The sequence below is a fragment of the Bos indicus genome, chromosome 8 (genome assembly GCF_029378745.1).
Source record: "Bos indicus isolate NIAB-ARS_2022 breed Sahiwal x Tharparkar chromosome 8, NIAB-ARS_B.indTharparkar_mat_pri_1.0, whole genome shotgun sequence".
Classification (NCBI taxonomy): domain Eukaryota; kingdom Metazoa; phylum Chordata; class Mammalia; order Artiodactyla; family Bovidae; genus Bos; species Bos indicus.
Genome location: NC_091767.1, coordinates 84,719,014 through 84,742,664, shown reverse-complemented (window position 1 = coordinate 84,742,664; position 23,651 = coordinate 84,719,014). Strand labels below are relative to the sequence as shown.

The 23,651-nt window shown below is 42.8% G+C and overlaps 1 protein-coding gene across 2 annotated transcripts in view; it reads right to left on the bottom strand.

The window, feature by feature from the left end:
- FAM120A (family with sequence similarity 120 member A) overlaps positions 1 to 23,451 on the bottom strand; it is a 115,962-nt gene extending 92,511 nt beyond the window's left edge. The window contains exon 1 of one of the 2 annotated variants that reach the window (XM_019966605.2): positions 22,772 to 23,451. In XM_019966605.2, the coding sequence (XP_019822164.2) occupies positions 22,772 to 23,245 (474 nt within the window). In that variant the 5' untranslated portion in view covers positions 23,246 to 23,451. The remainder of the gene's footprint in view (positions 1 to 22,771) is intronic. The other variant, XM_019966604.2, reaches the window with a different exon arrangement.
- Between the last annotated feature and the right edge of the window lie 200 nt (positions 23,452 to 23,651).

Here is a 23,651-nt window from a genome sequence, read left to right as displayed (position 1 = left end):
ACCTATCTGTCTACTAGTTAATATAGATCCTGAGGCATTGAGCATATGGGACAATAACAATGAACATGTGTTCAGTTCAGTTCAGTTCAGTCGTGTCTGACTCTTTGTGACCCCACTGACTGCAGAACGCCAGGCTTCCCTGTCCATCATCAATTCCTGGAGCTTGCTCAAACTCATTTCCAATGAGTTGGTGATGCCATCCAACCATGTTATCCTCTGTCGACCCCTTCTTCTCCTGCCTTCAATCTTTACCAGCATCAGGGTCTTTTCCAAAGAGTCAGTTCTTCCCATCACGTGGCCAAAGTACTACAGCTTCAGCATCAGTTCTTCCACTGAATATTCAGTACTGATTTTCTTTAGGACTGACTTGTTTGATCTCCTTGCAGTCCAAGGGACTCCCAAGAGTCTCCTCCAACACCACAGTTCAAAAGCATCAATTCTTCAGCACTCAGCTTTCTTTATGGTCCAATTCTCACATTTCTTTGCCGACAAAGGTCTGTCTAGTCAAAGCTATGGTTTTTTCAGTAGTCATGTATGGATGTGAGAGTACAGAAAACTATAATTAAAAAAATTCTAAAATTAGGCCAGCTGCATCTAGAAATTATAATCTTCGAGTCCATGCTCTCTACCTCAAATCACTTTATTATGTAGAATTTTATATTTACAGCAATGTCTTAAGGCATTTAAAAATCACCAGTGATTCCTGTTTTCCAGACATCTTTAACATTAAGTCTGCACAATCTCCTAAGAGGTTTTTGAAATGAAAAGAGATTGTAAGTACCATTCCCTTGCTCCACTCCCCTCACAGATCTAGAAAAGGCGGCATGGTTCCTTGCTTCATAGAATCAGATATCCTGTAAAGGAGATTATGGTTACATAGTTGCTAAGTCATGTCCAGCCTCTTTTTGACCCCATGGACTATACAGCCTTTCAGGCTCCTCTGTCAAGGGGATTTCCCAGGCAAGAATATTGAGTGGGTAGCCATTCCCTTCTCCAGGGAATCTTCCCGACCCAGGGATTGAACCTGTGTCTCCTCCTTTGGCAGGCAGATTCTTTACCACTGAGCCACCAGATGGGGCAGAATTAAAGGTATGAGTTGAGTCAGTGTATAATGTATGTTTTGCAAGAGAGTTTATTAACCTATTCTTCTGGGAAACTGAGGCTAAGAGCAGTTCAGAACCTAGCTCTGCCCAGCTCTAGGACGAGAGCAGTCCAGAGACATCCTCTCTGAGCACCCTTTGTCTACATGCCTCACAGCATATTACCTCATTACCCTCATAATAACCCTACAAGGGGAAAGGAGCCAGCCCTGTGTGGTCACTCAGAAGGGTGTTCAACAAGCAGGGGAAGAGCAAGTGTACTGGCTCAGACGTGAGTGTGGTATCTGCAGCCCCATCCTAGTGACCCAGGGGTAAGCAGCAGGTGATGGAGTCACAGCAGGCGGGACAGGTCTATGGCAGGTTTTCAAGGAAGGCTACTGGCAATGCAAAACAACAGGCAATACATTTCCAGAGCTGCAAAGCACTCATACTCTTTGATGCTGCAGTAATCTTACTCCAGGAAATACAGCCTAAGAAACCAACCTATCAGATAAAAAAAATGCTGGGAGCATAAAAAGGATGAAGGTAGCCTTCTATGGGAAAAATAATATTAAGGAGCTAGGCAAAGACAGAAACTACACAATGTTGTGAAGAAACTTGAGAAAAGCTTGGAACAAAATATTAAACAAAACCATTTCAGAACACAATATTCGGTACATACAACCACAAAGGAATAAGCAAAAACTGACACGGTGGTTCAGGGTGGTGCAATTATGCTTTTTTAAAGAAAAAAACTTTTTTTCAAAGAAAAAGGCCACCTCTATGCCACTGCCCTGGGGTCAAATATTCCTCCTTTCATATCCATCGCTCACCAGACAAGGCATACAACTTGCTCATCTGTGTATCAAGGGTCTAGGTTGGTGCCTGGCATACAGTAAAAACTACTTAAGAAATGAAAAACTCTGGGGGTTCCAGTTCAGAGGCCCCCAGTCTTTAAATTATTTATAAAGGTTAATAGGATAAACTCTAATCAGTAGAAACCAACATCCATCAGAGCCTTATAGAGTAGTTTCATCTATCTGGAGAGAGTGGGATGTAGCACTTTTCACAGTCATTTCCTTCTTCTACAGACTCTTTCCCAAACACAATTCCCTGTTCATTCTGAACACTTGATTTCAGACTGGCATTAAAAAGTGAGGTAAATGAACTATTAATAATTCACTACAAGACTAATTTGCAAGTGATTAACAATATCTTTTTTCTTTTTTACTTTTTATTTTGTATTGGGCTATAGCCAATTAACAATGTTGTGACAGTTTCAGGTGAACAGCTAAGGGACTCAGTCATACATACACAGGTATCCATTCTCCCCCAAACTCCTCTCCCATCCAGGCTGCCAGATAACATCAATCAGAGTTCCATGTGCTATACAGTAGGACCTCGTTGGTTATCCATTTTAAATACAGCAGTGTATACTGGTCCATCCCAAACTCCCTAAGTATCTTTTACCCCATCCTCCTCCTTCACCCTAAAACCATAAATTTGTTCTCTAAGTCTGTGAATCTGTTTCTGTTTTATAAGTTCATTTGATTAAATATCTTAATCCTCTCCCAAAGCACATCTAACATGAAACAAATAGTTGTCTGCTAGAATTAATCCCCTAAAACAAAAGATAAAGGAGCCTGCTCAGTCGTGTCTGACTCTTTGCAACCCCATAGACTGAAGCCCTCCACGCTCCTCTATCCATAGAATTCTCTAGCCATTACCTTCTCAAGGGGATCTTCACAACCCAGGGATCAAACCCAGGTCTCCTGCATTGCAGGAGAATTCTTTACTGTCTGGGCCACCAGGGAAGGCCGATTAATCTCCTAAAACAAAAGATAAAGAAATCCCACCCTTAAGAAAACACAGACTTCAAATCTAAAGCAAGGTATATAACTGAATCACTTTGCCATACACCAGAAACTAACACAACACTGTAAAGCAAGTGAAAGTCGCTCAGTCTTGTCTGACTCTGCCACCCCATGGACCATACAGTCCATGGAATTCTCCAGGCCAGAATACTGGAGTGGGTAGCCTATCCCTTCTCCAGCAGATCGTCCCGACCCAGGAACCAAACCAGGATCTCCTGCACTGCAGGCGGATTCTTTACCAACTGAGCTATCAGGGAAGCAAATCAACTGTACTTCAATAAATAATAAACATAATAAAGCAAGGTCAAGCAATCTGTGCCCTTTGCTCATCTTTCATCCTGTTCATCTTTCCTATTTCAAGTACCGTGAGTGATGGGGAGGAAAACCAAAAAGTCCAAGTTCCGGTTCTGGCTTGATGCCCAACCTATCTGGTGAGGAAGGTAAAATTCATGAATCTTCAAGGTTCTTTCACCTTCTAAAATCCTAGTATTCTTCCTTACTAGTTAACATCTATTATGCCTTTATCTGAGGAAAGGCTACATGGCATTAAGAGCCACAGGGTAACAGAAATGCAAACTTTCCTAGTGGCTCAGTGGTAAAGAATCTGCCTGCCAATGCAGAAGATACAGGTTCGATCCCCAGGTCAGGAAGATCCCCTGGAGTAGGAAATAGTAACCCACTCCAGTATTCTAGATGGGATAATCCCACAGAAAGAGGAGCCTGGCAGGCTACAGTCCATGGGGTTGCAAAGTGTCAGACGTGACTGAGTACAGAACATTAAACATAAAATCCTTTTCAGTAAAGGAACAATGGAAGTATGGTCTAACAGTTACTCAATTAGGAAAATAAAAGCCTCACAGAACACCTAAATGAAAGAGTCTGGTTGATGAATACAACATGACTCTACATTTGTACAAGCGCACATCACTGTACACCTCATACACGGAATAAACTTTAATATGCACAATGTAAAAAAAATTAGCCAGCAGTCAGGAACGCTAGGCCCGATGCAAACTGACAAATGTACTGAACTGTACTGTAAACTGTCTGTCACAGCGGTGCCGGTGAACAACTCTGCAACCATTTTCACATGTGTCAGGTTGGGGTAAAGGAATGGGAGATGATCTGGGTATCTCCCTGTCAGAGAATGGGGTTACAAATGTGCAAAGGGAGGAGGCTAGCATGCTCCTGTGGTGTTGGGCTAGCCATGGAGAGATCCACAGATGACAACACAGTCACAGAAATCATCAGAGGTAAGCATGTGCATGTGGGCTGGTCTATAAACACACACATACATCTCCTATCTGTCAGCAGAGAGCCAAGAAGCAGTCACTCCAGGAGAAAGAACATCTATACTCCAATCGGGTTTCTAAATACCATTCTCCACTAAAAGGGACCAGAGCCTTTGGGAAAAAAGTGGGTAACGCCAGGGCAGAGAAGTCCAAGATGAGCCTGGGACATCTACCTTGTGGTGCCAGGAAGGAAGGTAGTGATCACAAAACAAAGGACAGGGTATGTCAGCGGCACACAAAAGCCCACCTGAAAGATGCCCAATGACCAAAGCTGAAACAATCTGTGCTACAAAACAAATAATGTAGTGCTGGGTATAACCAAAGTGTACAATGAACACGTGAGTCGATACTGATACAAATACATGAAATAAAAGAGACAACTCTTCCCCCAGAAGAATTCAAATAGTAATGTAAAACCCCTTCCCAACAGGTGCCATTTAACCCCACCCCTCCCTTGAATGTATGCTGCACTTTATGACAGCCTCCAAAGAACCAAACCAGCAAAGGGGACAACAGACATGACACCGAGCAGATGCCTGTAAATACCACTGTACAGGCACTGCGTCCTTGCAGCATTCTCCCCAGATCACAAGAACACATCGGACAGCTCAAACTGCAGGCCAGCCTACAAAATGCCTGATCAATTCTCCCGAAGTGTTGAGGTCACACAGAGACTAGCAGAAGCCAGAGGTCACCAAGGGAGACAAGATGCCTAAAGGCAACAGGGAATCCAAAACAGATACGGGTGGAAAATGGAAGATATCTGAATGAAATACATAATGCAGTTAATGGTACACTTGTTGTTGTTCAGTCACTCAGTCATGTCTGACTCTTTGTGACCTCATGAACTGTAGCACGCCAGGCTTCCCTGTCCTTCACCATTTCCCAGCGTTTGCTCAAACTCATGTCCATTGAGTTGATGATGCCATCGAACCATCTCCTCCATTGCCCTCTTCTCCTGCCCTCAATCTCTGCCAGCATCAGGGTCTTTTCCAATCAGTTGGCTCTTCACATCAGGTGGTCAAAATATTAGAGCTTCTGCATCAGGCCTTCCAAAGAATATTTAAGGTTGATTTCCTTTAAGATTGACTGGTTTGATCTCCTTGCAGTCCAAGGGGCTCTCAAGTTTCTTCTCCAGCACCACAATAAGAAAGCATCAATTCTTCAGTGCTCAGCCTTCATGGTCCAACTCTCACATCCATACATGACTACTGGAAAAACCATAGCTTTGACTATACAGACCTTTGTTGGCAAAGCGATGTCTCTGATTTTTAATACACTGTCTAGGTCTGTCATAGGTTTTCTTCCAAGGAACAAGCATCTTTTAACTTCATGGCTGCACTGACCATCCACAGTGATTTTTGAGCCCAAGAAAATACAATCTGCCACTGTTTCTACTTTTTCCCCATCTATTTGCCATGAAGGGATGGGACCAGATGCCATGATCTTGGTTTTTTGAATGTTGAGTTTTAAGCCAGCTTTCTCACTCTTCTCTTTCACCCTCATCAAGAGGGTCTTTAGTTCCTTTTTGCTTTCTGCCATTAGCAATGGTATCATCTGCATATCTGAGGTACCAATGTTAATTTTTTTAGTTTTAATACTTTTAAACTATTAACTAGGATGTTAACATGTATGGAAGTTGAGTGAAGGACATTTAGGAACTCTCTGTACCATTTTTGTAACTCTTCTATAAACCAAAATTATTCCCAAGTAAGTTTATTTTTAAAAGAAAAAAAAAAAAAGTCTGCAAGAGACTGGGAGACTGTTTTAAACTATTTCATCAGGGGAACAAAGCACTGAATGGCATGAAAGGCAAAGTCTCCAAGAGTCTATCATATGAAAACATAACTCTGGGTCCCCAGACAGTCCAACTGAGGGAGGTAGGAAAGCCCAACACAGATGGCATAAACCTATGAATGGATGGATCAAATCCAACAACCAAGAATACCTGTAAGAGGTCCAGTGAACAACTCTTCAAGACTCACATCAAAGAGCCTGGTAAAGAATCTGGGGCAGAGAATTGGATGGGATGAAAAGAAGACTCAATGCAAGGTGTGGGTGAAGATAGGAAAATGCCTGGGTTGTATCAAAACAAAGCCTGAGAGGCAGTTATTTAATTAAAAATAAAAATTAAATTCTAGAGACTAAGCTTCTGAGAATCAGGGTCTAAAAGGTATCTGTTGTTCTTTCTGCTCTGAGTGTGTCTCTATTCTGGTCCGAACATCTCCCTCTCCCGCTTCCCGTCTTATCTGCTCTATCCCTGTCCCTCTGTCTGTCTCTCCAATTCCCTAGCCTTCCAGCTCCTGGCTCAGACTGGGCACATGATGTTTAATGAACACGCTGTGTCTAGTTCTTAATTCTTATTTTAGAAATGAGTAAAAACTATCAAATACAATTGGGAAGATTATTTCAATTTGAATTCCCAAAGAGTATAAAATAAGCTAAAAAATTAAGCCCTGAGACCTACCTACTTCCAGGTGATAAAGAAGGGGTTAAGGCCTCCTGTCAGAGTGAGCCACACTTGGAATTATGCATACCTTCTTACAGAAAACCCCAGGCTAGGAACCAAAGACCACCCACCACCTTAAAAGGCACTAGGCCTTGACTGATCTTTGCCATGGCTGCCATCACCACTGCATCAAAATGCAACTCCAGATCAAGGGTGTGAAACCCTGGAGCTCCTGTGTACACAGCATAGAGCAGTCAGTGTTGACTTTTGATATGTGTTTTGGTATCACAACCAGGCTGGGAACCACCAAACATCTCACCTCACCTCTCCACCCAGAAACACGGCGTCACCAAGAAACACAGTGTATACAAGATCTTCAGTAGAAGATCTTCATGTTCAAGATCTTCAGTAGTTGGCAAAGCGCCCTATATTTGGTCCCAATGAAGTACTTCATATTTAGCTAGGGGTAACTTTATGCTACTATATTTTTGCCACAGAATCTTAGGTAAATCTTTTTATCTCAACAGTTTTAATTTTCATTATTAAAAAGGCAGATATATCAAAAATTCACTATTTTTTACAGAGAATAATGACTAAAGAATTCTCAAGCTACTTTGCAAATGTATTTATTTATTAATGCTGAAAGCAGCTATGGGGAAAGTCCAGTAAGAATGAAAAAGTAACACTGTTCCTTACTCCTAATCTCCAGTGAAGAAGCACTTGTACAGTGAGGTTTTGTATCTCTGGCACCAGGTAGGTGAACTCCACTACCTACTTCCTGTACTTCCATCTCTTCATCTGTAAAAATAATAGTACTCCCCTACCTTAGAGGGTAGCCGTGATGACTAAATGAGTTACTACACATAAACAGCTCAGAATCATTCACAAACAATAAGCACTCAACAAATGTCAGCTACTATTTACTTTTAGTAAGCTCTGTGAGAAAGGATCTGCTTCTTCATGCTTTTCATGCAGGACCTAAGTTCTTAGATTTTCTAACACAAAGGAAAAAATACCCTATGTCGTTCTTTAGAATAATTTTCAGCTCAGGGGATAATGTGACACATCCTCCAACCAACTGCCAGATTTAAAAGATGTAACTTAACCTGAACAGAAGAGGATATAAGTTGAGCTAAATTCTGAGGGGGGGAAAAAAAAATCAGGCTCTGACCTTTATCCAAAGAATTCTAGATGCTAGGTTTTAGATGCGTAAGACTTATTCAGGCTATTTACTACCTACTCAAGTAGAGCTGTTTCAAGCAGACCCAGTTTCCCCCTCAGTCAGTCTCTCCCATCAGAAGTTTCCATAAGCCTCTTATCCTTATCCAGAGGTCAGACAGAATGAAAACCACAATCACAGAAAACTAACCAAACTTGTCACATGGACCACAGCCTTGTCTAATTCAATGAAACTATGAGCCATGCCATGTAGGGCCACCCAAGACGGACGGATCATGGTGGAGAGTTCTGACAAAACGTAGTCCACTGGAGAAGGGAATGGAAAAGCACTTCAGTTATCTTGCCTTGAGAAACCCATGAACACCATGAAAAAGCAAAAAGATAGGACACTGAAAGATGAACTCCCCAGGTCGGTAGGTGCCCAATATGCTACTGGAGAAGAGTGGAGAGATAACTCCAGAAAGAATGAAGAGATGGAGCCAAAGCAAAAACAACACCCAGTTGTAGATTTGACTTAGGAACCTGGAATGTTAGGTCCATGAATCAAGGTAAGTTAGAAGTGGTCAAGCAGGAGACGGCAAGAGTGAATATCGACATTTTAGGAATCAGTGAACTAAAGTGAATGGAAATGGGTGAATTTACCTCACATGACCATTATATCTACAGCTGTGGACAAGAATCCCTTAGAAGGAAAGGAGTAGCCCTCGCAGTCAACAGAAGAGTCCAAAATGCAGTACTCAGAATGGTTGCAATCTCAAAAATGAAAGAATGATCTCAGTTCATTTCCAAGGCAAACCATTCAACAAAACAGAAATCCAGGTCTATGCCCCAAACACTAATGCTGAAGAAGATGAAGTTGAACAATTCTATGAAGACTTACAAGACCTTCTAGAACTAACACCCAAAAAAGATGTCCTTTTTATTATACAGGACTGGAATGTAAAAGTAGGAAGTCAAGAGATACCTGGAGTAACAGGCAAATTTGGCCTTGGAGTACAGAATGAAGCAGGGCAAAGGTTATCAGAGTTTTACCAAGGGAACGCAGTGATCAGAGCAAACATCCTCTTCCAACAACACAAGAGAAGACTACACATGGACAACACCAGATGGTCAATACCGAAATCAGACTGATTATATTCTTTGCAGCCAAAGATGAAGAATCTCTATACAGTCAGCAAAGACAAGACTGGGAGCTGACTGTGGCTCAGATCATGAACTCCTTATTACGAAATTCAGACTTAAATCAAAGAAAGTAGGTAAAACCACTAGACCATTCAGGTTTGACCTAAATCAAATCCCTTATGACTATACAGTGGAAGTGACAAATTGATTCAAGGGATTAGATCTGATAGAGTGCATGAAGAACTAAGGATGAAGGTTTGTGAAACCATACACAAGGCAGGGATCAAGAACATCCCTAAGAAAAAGAAATGCAAAAGGCAAAACGGCTGTCAGGAGGCCTTACATATGGCTGAGAAAAAAAGAGAAGTTAAAGGCAAAGGAGATACCCATTTAAACGAAAGATATATCCATTTGAATGAAGAGTTCCAAAGAATAGCAAGGAGAGATAAGAAAGCCTTCCTCAGTGATGTATTCAAAGAAATAGAGAAAAACAATAGAGCTGAAAGACTAGAGATCTCTTCAAGAAAATTAGATACCAAAGGAATATTTCATGCAAAGTAGGGCACAAATAAAGGACGAAATGGTATGGACCTAACAGAAGCAAGAGAGATTAAGAAGAGGTGGCAAGAATACACAGAAGATCTATACAAAAAAAGATCTTCACGACCCAGATAACCACGATGGTGTGATCACTCACTAGAGCCAGACATCCTGGAGTGTGAAGTCAAGTGGGCCTTAGGAAGCATCACTACAAACAAAGCTGGTGGAAGTGATGGAATTCCAGTTGAGCTATTTCAAATCCTAAAAGATGATGCTGTGAAAGTGCTGCACTCAATATGCCACAAATTTGGAAAACTCAGCAGTGGCCACAGGACTGGAAAAGGTCAGTTTTCACTCCAATCCCAAAGAAAAGCAATGCCAAAAAATGTTCAAACTACTGCACAATTGCACTCATCTCACATGCTAGGAAAGTAATGCTCAAAATTCTCTAAGACAGGCTTCAACAGTATGTGAACTGAGAACTTCCAGATGCTCAAGCTGGATTTAGAAAAGGCAGAGGAACCAGAGGTCAAAATGCCAACATCCGTTGGATCATTGAAAAAGCATGAGAGTTCCAAAAAAACATCTACTTCTGCTTTGACTATGCCAAAGCCTTTGACTGTGTGGATCACAACTGTGGAAAATTCTGAAAGAGATGGGAATACCAGACCACCTGACCTGCCTCTTGAGAAATCTGTATGCAGGTCAAGAAGCAACAGTTAGAACTGGACATGGAACAACAGACTGGTTCCAAATCGGGAAAGGAGTACATCAAGGCTGCATACTGTCACCCTGCTTATTTAACTTATATGCAGAGTACATCATGCGAAATGCCGGACTGGATGAAGCACAGTCTGGAATCAAGATTGCCGGGAGAAATATCAATGACCTCAGATATGCAGATGACACCACGCTTATGGCAGAAAGTGAAGAAGAACTAAGGAACGTCTGGATGAAAGTGAAAGAGGAGAGTGAAAAAGTTGGCTTAAACTTCAGCATTCAGAAAACTAAGATCATGGCATCTGGTCCCACTACTTCATGGCAAATAGATGGGGAAACAATGGAAACAGTGAGAGATTTTATTTTCTTGGGCTCCAAAATCACTGCAGATGGTGACTGAAGCCACGAAATTAAAAGATACTTGCTCCTTGGAAGAAAAGCTATGACCAACCTAGACAGCATATTAAAAAGCAGAGACATTACTTTGCCAATAAAGGTTCGTCTAGTCAAAGCTATGGTTTTTCCAGTAGTCATGTATGGATGTGAGAGTTGGACTATAAAGAAAGCTGAGCACCTAAGAACTGATGCTTTTGAACTGTGGTGTTGGAGAAGACTCGAGAGTCCCTTGGACTGCAAGGAGATCATACCAGTCCATCCTAAAGGAAATCAGTCCTGAATATTCATTGGAAGGACTGATACTGAAGCTGAAGCTCCAGTACTTTGGCCACCTGATGGGAAGAACTGACTCACTGGAAAAGACCCTGATTCTGGGAAAGATTGAAGGCAGAGGAGAAGGGGTCAACAGAGGATGAGATGGTTGGATGGCATCACCAACTCGATAGACATGAGTCTGAGTAAACTCCGGGAGTTGGTGATGGACAGGGAAGCCTAGCATTCTGCAGTCCATGTGGTCACAATGAGTCAGACACGACTGAGTGACTGAACTAAACAAGTTGAGCTGAAAAATGAGAACATGAAAGTCAGTGCCAATTTGGTGGAAGATTTTACTGTTGTTTAAAGAGCAATTTCAGTGTCATGACATACATTAGCAATGTCTCTAAAAGTAAATCTCTCCTCCTCAGGAAATCTGAAATTGTAGCTGAACAAAGTTTTTTACCTTATACAGCTCTTGGTTATTCTATAAGAATTGTTTACAGTGGTCTTAAAAGCAAGGAAAAGCGATTTCTTTTAAAATAAGGGAGTAGCACATGAAAAGATTCTCAACTTCATTAGTCATAGGGAAATGTATATCAAAACCACAAAGAGATATGATTTCACACCAATTAAGATGGCTACTATAAAAAAAAGAGAAGTAAGCAAGTGTTGGCGAGTATTTGGAAAAACCTGAATCCTCACACACTGCTGGTGGAAATGTGAAATGATGCAGTTGCTAAGGAAAACGGTATAACACATCTCAAAATATAAAATCATCATATGAACCAGCAATTCCATTTGTGGGCATATACTCAAAAGAAATGAAGGCAAGGATTCAAACAGATATTTGCACCCCCATTTTCACAGCAATATTATTCATGATAGCCAAGAGGTAGAAGCAACTTAAGTGTCCACTGACAGATGAACAGATAAGCAAAATGGGTCTATCCACACAACACATTATTATTCAGCCTCAATAAGGAAGGAAATTCTGACAAATGCTACAACACAATGAACCTCAAGGACATTATGCTCAGTGAAATAAATGCAGTTAAAAAAAATTAATTCTGTGTGATCTACTCACATGAGGTAGTCAGATTCATGGAAACAAGAAAGTAAAACGGTGGCTGCCAGAGGCTGGCAGAGGGGAACGGGGAGTTAGTGCTCAACGAGCACAGTTTCACTTGGGAGAGACGAGGAAGTTCTGAAGATTGACGGCAGTGACGACTGCATGACAGTGTAGAAGTGGTTCCGCATCCACTGATACGGAGGGCTGACTGCACTCACTGCACTATGTCACTGCACATCAGGGACTTGAGCATCTCTGGATTTTGGTATCTGAGGGGGATCCTGGAATCAGTCATCTGCATATACGCAAGGAAAGTTTGTACTTAATTCCATTTAAAAATAGTTAAGATGGTAAAACTTTTGCTATGTACATAGCTTATCACAATTTAAACAATAAAAATATATAATGATAAAAAGAGAGTGGCACCCCATCTCCCTGTCTTCTCAGGAAACCTAGGCACTTGGTGCCAAGACATAACTTCCTACTTGTCAAAAGAGAAGTTTTATCTTTCCTCTGAGTAATGACAATATATATGTAACATATAATATCTGCCAGCTTACATAAAAGGGTGAGATTTCTTCTTTGCAATCTCTTTAGCATGTTGTCTGTGATGCAACTGCAATCTGGTTCAATGCTTATTCAAAATAAAACTCTTTTCTTTCTCTGCTTAAAAAAAAATTAGAGTAAATGTCATAAAAGAAATGCAAGTTAAACTTCATAAATTTTTAAAATAAAAAATAAAATGATAAAAGGAATGTAGAAATACCAACATCATTTGTATTCAGTGTTTATTCAGCCTGCTATATTAATCTAATGATTCCGTTAACTCCTAGCAATACTATTCTTTTTAAAAATCCAGTTTCAGAACATCAAAATTCAAGTTTTGGAATTTAGAAAAATGAATCTCAGATTGATGCAATCTATTTTACGGGGGTGACACCTGCAAACTCTTTTATTTAAAAATTTTATAGCTCACATAAGTACACAGGCATGGTTCACAGGAGTGAAGGTGAAAGTCACTCAGTCATGTCCAACTCTTTGCAATCCCATGTATGAGAATCCGCCAGGCTCCTCTGTCCTTGGAATTCTCCAGGCAAGCATACTGGAGTGGGGAGCCGTTCCCTTCTCCAGGGCAATCCTCCCAACTTAGGGATCGAACCCAGGTCTCCTAAACTGCAGGCAGATTCTTTACTGTCTGAGCCATGAGGGAAGCCCCCACATAAGTACAGGAGATTGAAAACCCATGGAGCCTATGCTTATCCAAGCAGTCAAGTGAGGCCCTCCTTGTCTGGACTGGCTGGCACTCCTGCTCATGGAGATGAACAGTACATTCCAGAGCCATGAAAACTCAACCCTCCAGTAATATCCCTTTCAGTATATCTCCCCACAATACTTAGCCTAATATCAACAGGGTAGCTTCGATTTTTCCAAAGAAATAAATTTATTCCAGAGACAAGTGGGAGGCAAGTAACCAGGGTACAAAAGAAACACGCTTCTAGATCACAGATCCTTAATTTCACAGATTCACCATCACCTTTGCAGATAAATCAGTGTGCCGAATTCAACTCTACACTAGTTCTAAGATGCCTAGAAACAAGGTTTGATAGAAATCACGTATAAGAAGGGAGAAATGATGGCTAACTTCAACCAATTACCCTAAGCAGTCACCCCTTTTATTCTTCAACATGATTCCTAAATTAAGCAGCATAAAGGGTTTACTCAAAGATAAAGCCTCTGCACCAGGTAACCAAGCTGAGACTACTTACCTATGGAAATGACAAGACTCTGGGTTTGAATACAAACTTTCTACCATCTTTCTGCTAACACTGTCTCACAAAGGGGACTGCATAATGGTGGTCATTCATCAAAGGACTTTCTAGAGAAAATGTTGTTGTTAGGCAGACTCTTTGGGAAAACATAAACATAAGTTAAAAACAAACAATGTCAGCCATACAGAGACATTTGCAGGATTTTAGAGTATTTCTATCTGAACTCTGATTAATACATTTAATTGTTCTATTTATAAAATTCTTTCTATAAATCCATTGGAAAATTAACTTTCCAAATCCTAAAGCATCACTTTCCTAGGGTAAGGGTTGAGAAAATAGATAATGGAAATAAAAAGGGACAAACTTCCAGTTATAGTTGACCCTGAACAACCAGGAGGGAGGTGTTTACGGGCACCAATTCTCCACACAGTCAAAAATCTGTGTATAACTTTATAGTTAGTCCTCCATTCGTGGTTCTGCATCCACTGATTCAACCAACCACAGATTTGGTTGTAGGACTGTAATATTTACTATTGAGGAAAAATCCACATATATGTGGAGCTGCACCGTTCAAACTTGTGCTCTTCAAGGGTCATCTCTATTTGGAGGAGGGCATGGCAACACACTCTAGTATTGTTGCCTGGAGAATCCCCATGAACAGAGGAGCCTGGCGGGCTACATACAGTCCATGGGGTTGCAAAGAGTCGGACACCACTGAGAGACTAAGCAGAGTATACTTGAAAGTTGCTGAGAAGGCTTAAAAATTCTCATCATAAGAAAAAAAAAGAATAACTATGTATGGTGATGAATGTTAACTAGACTTACCGGGGTGATCATTTCAAAATATATAAAAATAACGAATCATTATGCTGTGCACCTGAAACTAATATAATGCTGAATGCCCACTACATCTCAACTTTTTAAAAAAGTAACTCCTCTTCATATTACGAGGCATTTATTCCTGTGGTCAATTTCATACTAAGACTGGAATGTGTAGTATGTTTTAATTAATTCCTGTCCACTGTATGAATTCTCACTGTATAAAACAAAACGTGGGTCTAGAAATATATTAGAGAGAAGGTACGTATATTTATGTATCTTATTTAGAAAACTAAGTTGCAACTCTTTTTAATTACTTCTCTTCCTGTTTCAAACACTTTATGGCTTCACTAAGGCCCAAAGCCTAGAATTCTCTGACTTGTTATCACCAGGATTTCCTAGTACTGGCACTGCTGATATTTGGGAATGGGCAATTCTTTAGTGCGGGGCTGAACTGTGCATTGTAGAACATTTAGCAGCATTCCTAGCCTGCAGCTGAAATGCCTTCAGTTGTGACAATCAAAAACATCTCTACACACTATCCAAACCACCAGTCCTCAGCCCCAGTTGAGAACCACTCACTACTCTTCACTGACTAAACAGACTGTCCTATGGCATCCAAGAAAGTTCCAAACACTGACTGGGGAAAAGGAGCCCCAGCTTCCATTAAATGCCTTAAAGAATTCCATTTGTTTCTGTTATATTCACTCCTCCATGCCTGGCCTATAACAGGCACTCAATATTTGCTAAAGGGAGAGTAAATCATCATTGGGAACAAGTCAGAAAAGAGAGTATAAGAAATTTAAGGTGAGAAAATAAATCTTACTTAATGGCCATTGATCCAGGTTTTAAAAGAAAATAATTACATTCGTCTGCCTATATAAATAGAACAAGGCAAATATATGATTAACAAGCTGAATGCCTATACTAAACATAAAGGAGGAGTAAAATTAGTCCCCAGTCTCAAGTAGCTTATAGTTAGTGGGAGAGATACATACACAGGTAGCTATAATAAAGCTTTTGAGATGGGCTTTGTGGTAGAAGTAAAATTCTAACAAGCAAAAGTGGGGTAGACAAGAGGGAGCAACATCAGTCAGGAAACAGTGAACAGTCTGGTTGGGAGCATTTTAAAAGTATAATAGAAGAACTGTGAATGTGACAGAAGGTAGAATGGACTCAGACTGCAGGAGGGTCTAAAAGCCTAAATAGTGGTTTGGATTACGGGTTCCGTTCTAGTCACTGCCAGGAGAGTGACTCACCCGACGACCCTGCAGGCTGCTCTGACACTGTGTACAAGAGGAGTTCCCCTGTTGACACCAGGCGTGGGGGCCCAGTCAGATCCAGAGGCGATCCAGAGACCACCCACAGTAAAGACACACTTTAATATAATGATACTTACCCTTAGTATATGTCTTGTATTCTACTTTTTATTCTATTTTATTCTGTGTCAACTTTTTAAATGCCAATAAACACCCAATAATTCGGTTTTACAACCCACCAGCACGTTTGCAAGGACTTATGCCTTTTCGGTAAATTTGGTAAGTTCACATGTTGGGGATACTAGAAACGAGGAAGAAAAGTGTGAGAGGCTGCTGGGCTAGAACTGACGTGTCATACTGCAGGGAGTGGAGGACGGAATGATAAAAATGCCAAAGATGATTCTAGGGTGGTTAAGTGTAACTTTGAAGTGGGTAACCATGAGGTTCAAACCAGTTAGGGCTAAAAGTGAAACCAGAACAGACTGGGAGAAGGAAAAATTGTGGAAAGTGAAAAAAGAATGAAGGATACATCAGTAGTGCTCAGGTTGGCGGGGCGGGGGAGCATGCAGTTTGAAGTCTTATCATTCTTCCTGATAATCATGGGGAACAAACTCCAGGGTAGCTAAAGTGAAATTACAACAGTCACTAGAGGTGAGTAATCTGAGGCCAGATGAGAGATGAAAATAATCAGTTTGTGTGCTGAATTGGATATTGTAGAAATAATCTCCAAGTATATAAAACTAGCTAAACTAGCTGCTCATGTCTTTAAGAACAGTAAAAGGGTGCACTGGAATCTCTCAAAAGCCGAAAAAGTATGTGCATAGTTTCGTTTTTAGTTGCTAAGTCGTTTCCAACTCTTTTGAGACCCCCACGGACTGTAACCTGCCAGGCTCCTCTGTCCATGGGATTTCCCAGACAAGAATACTGGGGTGGGTTGCCATGTCCTTCTCCAGAGGATCTTCCCAACCCAGGGATTGAACCCACAATTCTTTGCCACTGAGCCATCAGGGAAGCCCTCTCTGTTATATACTCTTCTCATAAACCCCAATATTATCTCTTTTGAGGCTGATACTATGCACATATAGACTTCCCTGGTGGCTCGGTGGTAAAGAATCCTCCTGCAGTGCAGGAGATGTGGGTTCAATCCCTGGGTTGGGAAGATCCCCTGGAGAAGGAAACGGCAACTCATTCCAGGAAATGGAAGTGCTTTGATAAACAAAAAGGGTTCAGCAAGGCAGAAGGGAAGAGGCAGTGGGCTTTGATAAGTCTAACTTTAATCGTAAAAAAGGCCAGAAGCGGGGTGCAGGGGGGGGGGTTTAGAAATGGGTGGTAATTGTTGATAAATATCAGTGCTTAAAGTCACAAATCAGTGTCTTAAGAGCTGAATCTAGCCTGGAGTACATTTTGCTTGGCTCAAAGGTGTTTTTTTAAATGGGATGATTTCAAATAAAAATCTGGACTTCTGACTTTCTTGAAAAATCTCAAGGTCTGGCAAAGTTACCTCCATAGTTTTGTAAGGCTTTTAAAATGTGCACACTCTTGGACCCACCAAGCATATGTATCATACCATTTGTAGGAGATGGATAAATTATGGAACACCATGGCATTAAAAAGAATCAGAACTGTAAGTATAGACAGGAAAAGACTGTTTATATACTTATAAAGAAAGCAAAATTGCTGAATAATGTAGCGATCACATTAACGTTAAAACTAAAACTACTATGATAATATATGATATATAGAATATACATAGGGAGCTGCTGTGGCAAACAGTATGGTGATTCCTTGAGACATAGAAATACCAAATGACCCAGCAATCCCACTCCTGGGTCCATATCCCAAAGGACTGAAAACAGGGACTCCCAAAAGATTTTTGCACAACCGTGTTCACAGGAGCACTATTCATCAGTGCTATTCACTTGGCTATTTCACAATAGCCCAAGGGGAAAGTAACCCAAGAATCCATGACGTAAATGTGGTTCATCCACACAACAGAGACAGAAAAAAGGAAGGAACTTCTGACCCAGTGTTATAATATGGATGAACCTTGAAGACATTAGGCTAAATGAAATAAACCAGTCACCAAACTGGCACACTTGAAGAAAATAGGTAATTTTAAATGAGTATTTTAAATGGATGGCTGGTTTGACTTATAATGTGGTCAACTTAGAGTTCTAAGTATTCCCTGATCAATTCAGTTCAGTTCACTTCAGTTGCTCAGTCATGTCCAACTTTCTGCGACCCCATGAATCGCAGCACACCAGGCCTCCCTGTCCATCACCAACTCCCAGAGTTCACTCAGACTCACATCCATCGAGTCAGTGATGCCATCCAGCCATGTCATCCTCTGTCGTCCCCTTCTCCTCTTGCCCCCAATCCCTCCCAGCATCAGAGTCTTTTCCAATGAGTCAACTCTTCGCATTAGGTGGCCAAAGTACTGGAGTTTCAGCTTCAGCATCATTCCTTCCAAAGAAATCCCAGGGCTGATCTCCTTCAGAATGGACTGGTTGGATCTCCTTGCAGTCCAAGGGACTCTCAAGAGTCTTCTCCAACACCACAGTTCAAAAGCATCAATTCTTTGGCGCTCAGCCTTCTTACCAGTCCAACTCTCACAGCCATACATGACCACAGGAAAAACCATAGCCTTGACTAGACGGACCTTTGTTGGCAAAGTAATGTCTCTGCTTTTGAATATGCTATCTAGGTTGGTCATAACTTTCCTTCCAAGGAGTAAGCGTCTTTTAATTTCATGGCTGCAGTCACCATCTGTAGTGATTTTGGAGCCCAGAAAAATAAAGTCTGACACTGTTTCCCCTGTTTCCCCGTCTATTTCCCGTGAAGTGATGGGACCGGATGCCATGATCTTAGTTTTCTGAATGTTGAGCTTAGTGATCTTTAAGAATAAAAGTATATTGCTAGTTTTCAGTGTCTCCTGGATAGAAACTGTGCTATCTAGCAAAAGCATTTTTGCTATCAGATCTGACCTGAGAGTGAACTGCAGGTAGGCACACCCCTATAGCATTCTTACACAATGAAACTGAACTTTGACTTCAGCACACTACTTCCCTCTTAAAGAGGTTACTGGTTACCTTTCCCCAGACACTGCTCAATCAGCAATCCCATTTCTTGCCATATAAAATTAGCAACAAAACACTGAGGGCTAAAAGAGACAGCACCATGAGAGAGAACCTAGCATGGAACTGGAGCCCTACAGAGTCGTCCCTCTACCCCCATCAAGGACACAAAGAAAGAGCATCACCACAAGATCTCAGGCCACAGCCTAATCTCACATTCTTCCAGTGACTTAAAACACCAGCTTGGCTTTACGAGAGATCTCAGTGAATACACAAGGACTTCATTATAAACCTGCACACCAACACCACCACAAGTCTTGAGGAAGAAACATTTAGGAAAGTTCCAGGAACTTAATGCCACCAAGATTTTTAAGTAAACATCAGTCCTCACTAAGTTTCAAAGGTTATGATGACTCAAGGCACACAAGAGGAAATGCTCCTCGTAACGAACAGAAGCCAAATTCAGGCCAGGCAGTTTAATGACCTGAACAAAATTAGCTGATGTGTGGGCCAACTTCTAATGGTTAAAGAAATACAATTATTACTCTAGTGAAGACATACTCCTCTAAGCCAAAAAAGATTTCTCAAAGCAAAGCTGACAGGAAATTAAGCCTTTCTGCCAGTTTACAGAACCCTGGAGGTCAATACAATGGTAGATTTTTATAAGAAAAATGCTTCATATGCCCAACATTATATACAGTAAGATGCTTGTGTAAATTGCTTTGCCAATTTTTACTTCACCTTTTTTTATTTAAAAAAAATTATACAACAAAATTAACTTTAATTTACTTTTGATGTATAGTTCTACAATTTTAAAACCATGCTACCACCACAACCATCAGGCTACAGAACAGTTCCATCACCTCAAAAAGCTCTCCCTTGTTGTCCCTTTATATTCACATCTTCGTGTAACCTGTCATCTGGTCCCCATTTACAGCCTTATCTGCAAGAGAACGTCATACAGATAGAATCATACCTTTTGAGCCTGGCTTCCTTGTGTGTATCAGTAGTTTCTCCCTTTTTACTGCTAAGTAGTACTGCACGGTACCATCGCTTAACTATTTACCTCTTAAAGGATATTTCGTTGCTTCCAGTTTGAGCTATTATGAACAAAACTACTACGAACAATCAAGTATAGTTTTTCTGTGAATAATAGTTTCATTAGGAAAACACCCAGGAGTACAACTGCTGGATCATTATGGTAAACCTATCTTATAAGAAACTAAGGGAGCTATCTTTCAGGGTGGCATACCATCTTGCATTCCCACCAGCCATGTGGGACGATTCCAGTTGCTCAGCATTCTTGCCAGCATTCTGGCATTGCCGGAATTACTTATTTTAGCCATTCTAACAAGTATGTAGTGATATGCCATCATGGTTTTAATTCACTTAACCATTTTAATAGGCATTTTTCTAAAAAACAGTATATGCTGTTTCACTTCCTTAGAAAATGCTGAACATACATTTTCCCCCAAACCATCCTCATGGAGTAAACCATACTACCCCTCAGGGGCTACTGAAGTACATAGGGTTGTTTCATTTGTTTCTAAAGATGCCTCAGAATTACGTGTGCTTTTTATAGCATTTTCTATCTTCTCCCTTGTGAAGTGTCACTTCTTGCTATTAATGGTGCGCTTGCCTATGGCAGACTTTCCTCTGCACCCTTTTCTCAAGCTGACTTTAGAAACAGGTAACTAAGTTTATTAGAATTACATCTGAAAAGGAGAGGGCAGTCTACAAGGGAGAGTAGTTGATTCTTCAATGAGGAAACAGAAAGCTTTTTTTTTTTCTTTTCAGATCACTATACCAAAACTTCCTGACCTCTCATTTGGCTGCTGAGAAATTTTTAGCAGCTAAATTTCTTAGGCATTTTCCAAAAAGGTGAGCCTGCCTGGTAAGTGTACACCAGGGAATTAATTGAGTCACTACTATATTAAACTGTAAAATTAACATTATATTGTGATTCTATATCAGGAATTCAAAGTTTATCTAAAGCAAAGTGATTATACACTCAATTATATCTTGAGTCCAGAAACCTAAATGGAAGTAATGATCTTAATTCTAGTTTCTTACTCAAAATTCTAAGCACCTAGCAGGTGAGACATTTATAGGGGCGCAAAGACAAATATCAAGAAATTTTACAACTAAAAAAGTAGATAGCAGTTCTTTCAAAAGATAGAGACCATGTTCAAACACTGAATCTTATCCTAAGTAAAATTTATGATGTTCCTTGGAAAGCCATTTGACTAAAAAGCTCATCGTCTTTTCAGTAGTAAGTAGTTTCCATCTTTGTACAAGACAAAAGTGTTAACACTCAAAGCATCTTCTGGAGGTGGATCACACCGGGGAATTACACTGTCTTACTTCTCAGAGAGCCCTGGCTCCAGGGCAGAAAATGCCAACAGCAGTCCCTTGCTCTCACCCGATCTTCCCCAGGGACGCAGGCTAGGTCTCTGCCATATTCACAGACCAATAGCAGCTTTTCCAGCAGCCTCGACCCGCAGACTTAGAAACCCTGTCACCAATTGCATTAGGATCGGGGTGGGACTTCCGCTATCACTTTAGGCTTAACCACCACCATCTCAGCACAGGCAAGAGCAGTCAGGAAGTTCGAATTTCACAAACTTTGGGATCAAACACAGTTCAAGCAGAAATAAAGGAATAATAAGCACATTGGAAGGCAGAGTGGCCAAACTCAGAAAAATAAAACGAAGAATTTAAGAACTGTAAACGAAGAACGATGAAAAACGAAGCAATCAACACTCAAGTCAAGGGTCACTGGTTTGCATGTTATCTCTGCCCTAGCTGCTAGGTCCTGAAGCACTCCTTGGCCTGAGTTCAGGGAGGAGCCCTCTGCCAAAAGGAGAGCAGAATGCTGGACAGCCAAAGCTCTGATTACCTGAGTGCACAGCCCAAAGTGGTGGAGTTCTTACTGTGCAGAGAGAAATAAATCCTGGAAACTCTAATTCACTGACTTTGCCTGATCCTGGACCACTCCTTTCACATGAGACACACAGAACCAAAGACTTTTTCACGCAGACTAAATCGTAGCACCGACAATATTCCATCATGTCAATCATGTCAAACTATGATTCTTTGAAATCCAACACACAAAAACCCGACAATTTCTCTAAAAACTGTTACCTTACTGGGAACCTGGACCTAGCCTTGCGTTCTCAAGAGAAAACCAACTCCACAGACCTTGCCCAGGTCGAACCGGGGTGACAGCAGTAGGCAGTGGCTGGAGACCCCTTCCTGTCGCCATCTAGTTCACTTGCTCCCACAAAAAACCTGTTGCTGTTCAAGCCTTCCAAAATCGAAAAAGGCGTCTCGTAAAAGTTCAGGTTAGTAATATGCCTGCTTCAAAGTGTGGAGGAATACTCGGGATCTCCGCGAGTGGCACTGCACCTTCCAAGCTTGCAGCTATCCGCTGGTCCTACGGTTCTCGGCCGGCCTGGTGCAGCCGAGGTTCCCAGACCCCGGGCACTCGGCAGCCGGCCGGGCTCCAGGCGGCGCGTCCATTTTGCAGCAGGTCAGACCTAGAGGAGAGAGGCGCCTGCGGTCCCCCGCGCCCAGACCCCCAAACCCGACCCAGCTCCAACTTCAGACCCTGGCCTGCCCAGAGCCCAGACCCCAACCGAATTCCAGACTCCAACCCAGGCCTGGACCCTGGCCCCAGACCCCAAAACCGGACTCAGGCCCAGCCCCCTGGCCCATCCCTGGTCCCCCAAACTCTAGTCTAACCCCGACCCACTCTCCCTTAAATTCAAGCGACCCCTTAAATTCACGCAGACCTACGCCCGGCCCCAGTCTCCAACCCCGCCCCCGGCCCACGCGGACCCCAGTTCGCCTGCCCGCCCGGCTGGCCGCACCTTGACGTGGAAGCGGATGAGCGCCAGGCGGATGCAGTGCGCCATGCAGACGGGCGGCAGGAACCAGACCTTGGGCGGCGGGGTGCCCTTGTTCTGGACATGGCTGACGATCTGCTGCGCCGTCTGGCGCTCGTTGCCCTGCCGCTTGACCCACTCGTGCAGCCGCGCCTTCTCAAGCGCGCCGTTGAAGAAGACGAAGAGCTCGATGTTGCCGCCGAAGCAGGCCTTGGCTAGCGCGGCCAGGTAGCCGAGCATGTGGTTCCACTGGCCGCCGCTCACCCAGTCGGTGTAGAAGCCGCCGTAGAGGCGATGCAGGCAGTTGTCGGCGTCCACCAGCAGGCGCAGCGGCGTGTGCGGGGGCCGCTGCCGCCCGCCGCCCACCAGGCTGCCCCGGGCCAGCTTCTGCAGCTCCACCGGCACCACGGCGCTCGGGCAGTGCTTCTCGATGTAGTCCTGGAAGCCCTGCACGCCCATGGCGGCGGCGGCGGCGGGCGCGGGGCGGCGGGGCGGCGGGGCCGGGGGCGGCGGGGCCGTGGCGCGGGCCGGGGCCGGGGCGGCGGGCTCTAGGGGGGGCCGGGCCGAGCCGCGGGCGCGCTCATGGCCGCTGCGGCCGCCATGTGCTGCCGCCTCCCAGGGCCATGGCGGGGAGGGACCTGCGCCGTGCGCCGCTCCAGGCCCAGGCCAAGCTGAGGCGGCCTCGCGCGGGCGGGCGGGCGGGCGGGCAGCGGCGGGGCGGGGCGGCGCCAGCTGACGTACGCGGGCCGGCGGAAGGGGCGGAAGAGGCGGTGCTGCGAACTGAGGGGCCGGTAACCAGAAGAGGGGCCGATTCCCGGCGGCGCAGCACTCGGACTCCGGCTTCGAACTTCGGTCCCAGCCTTGG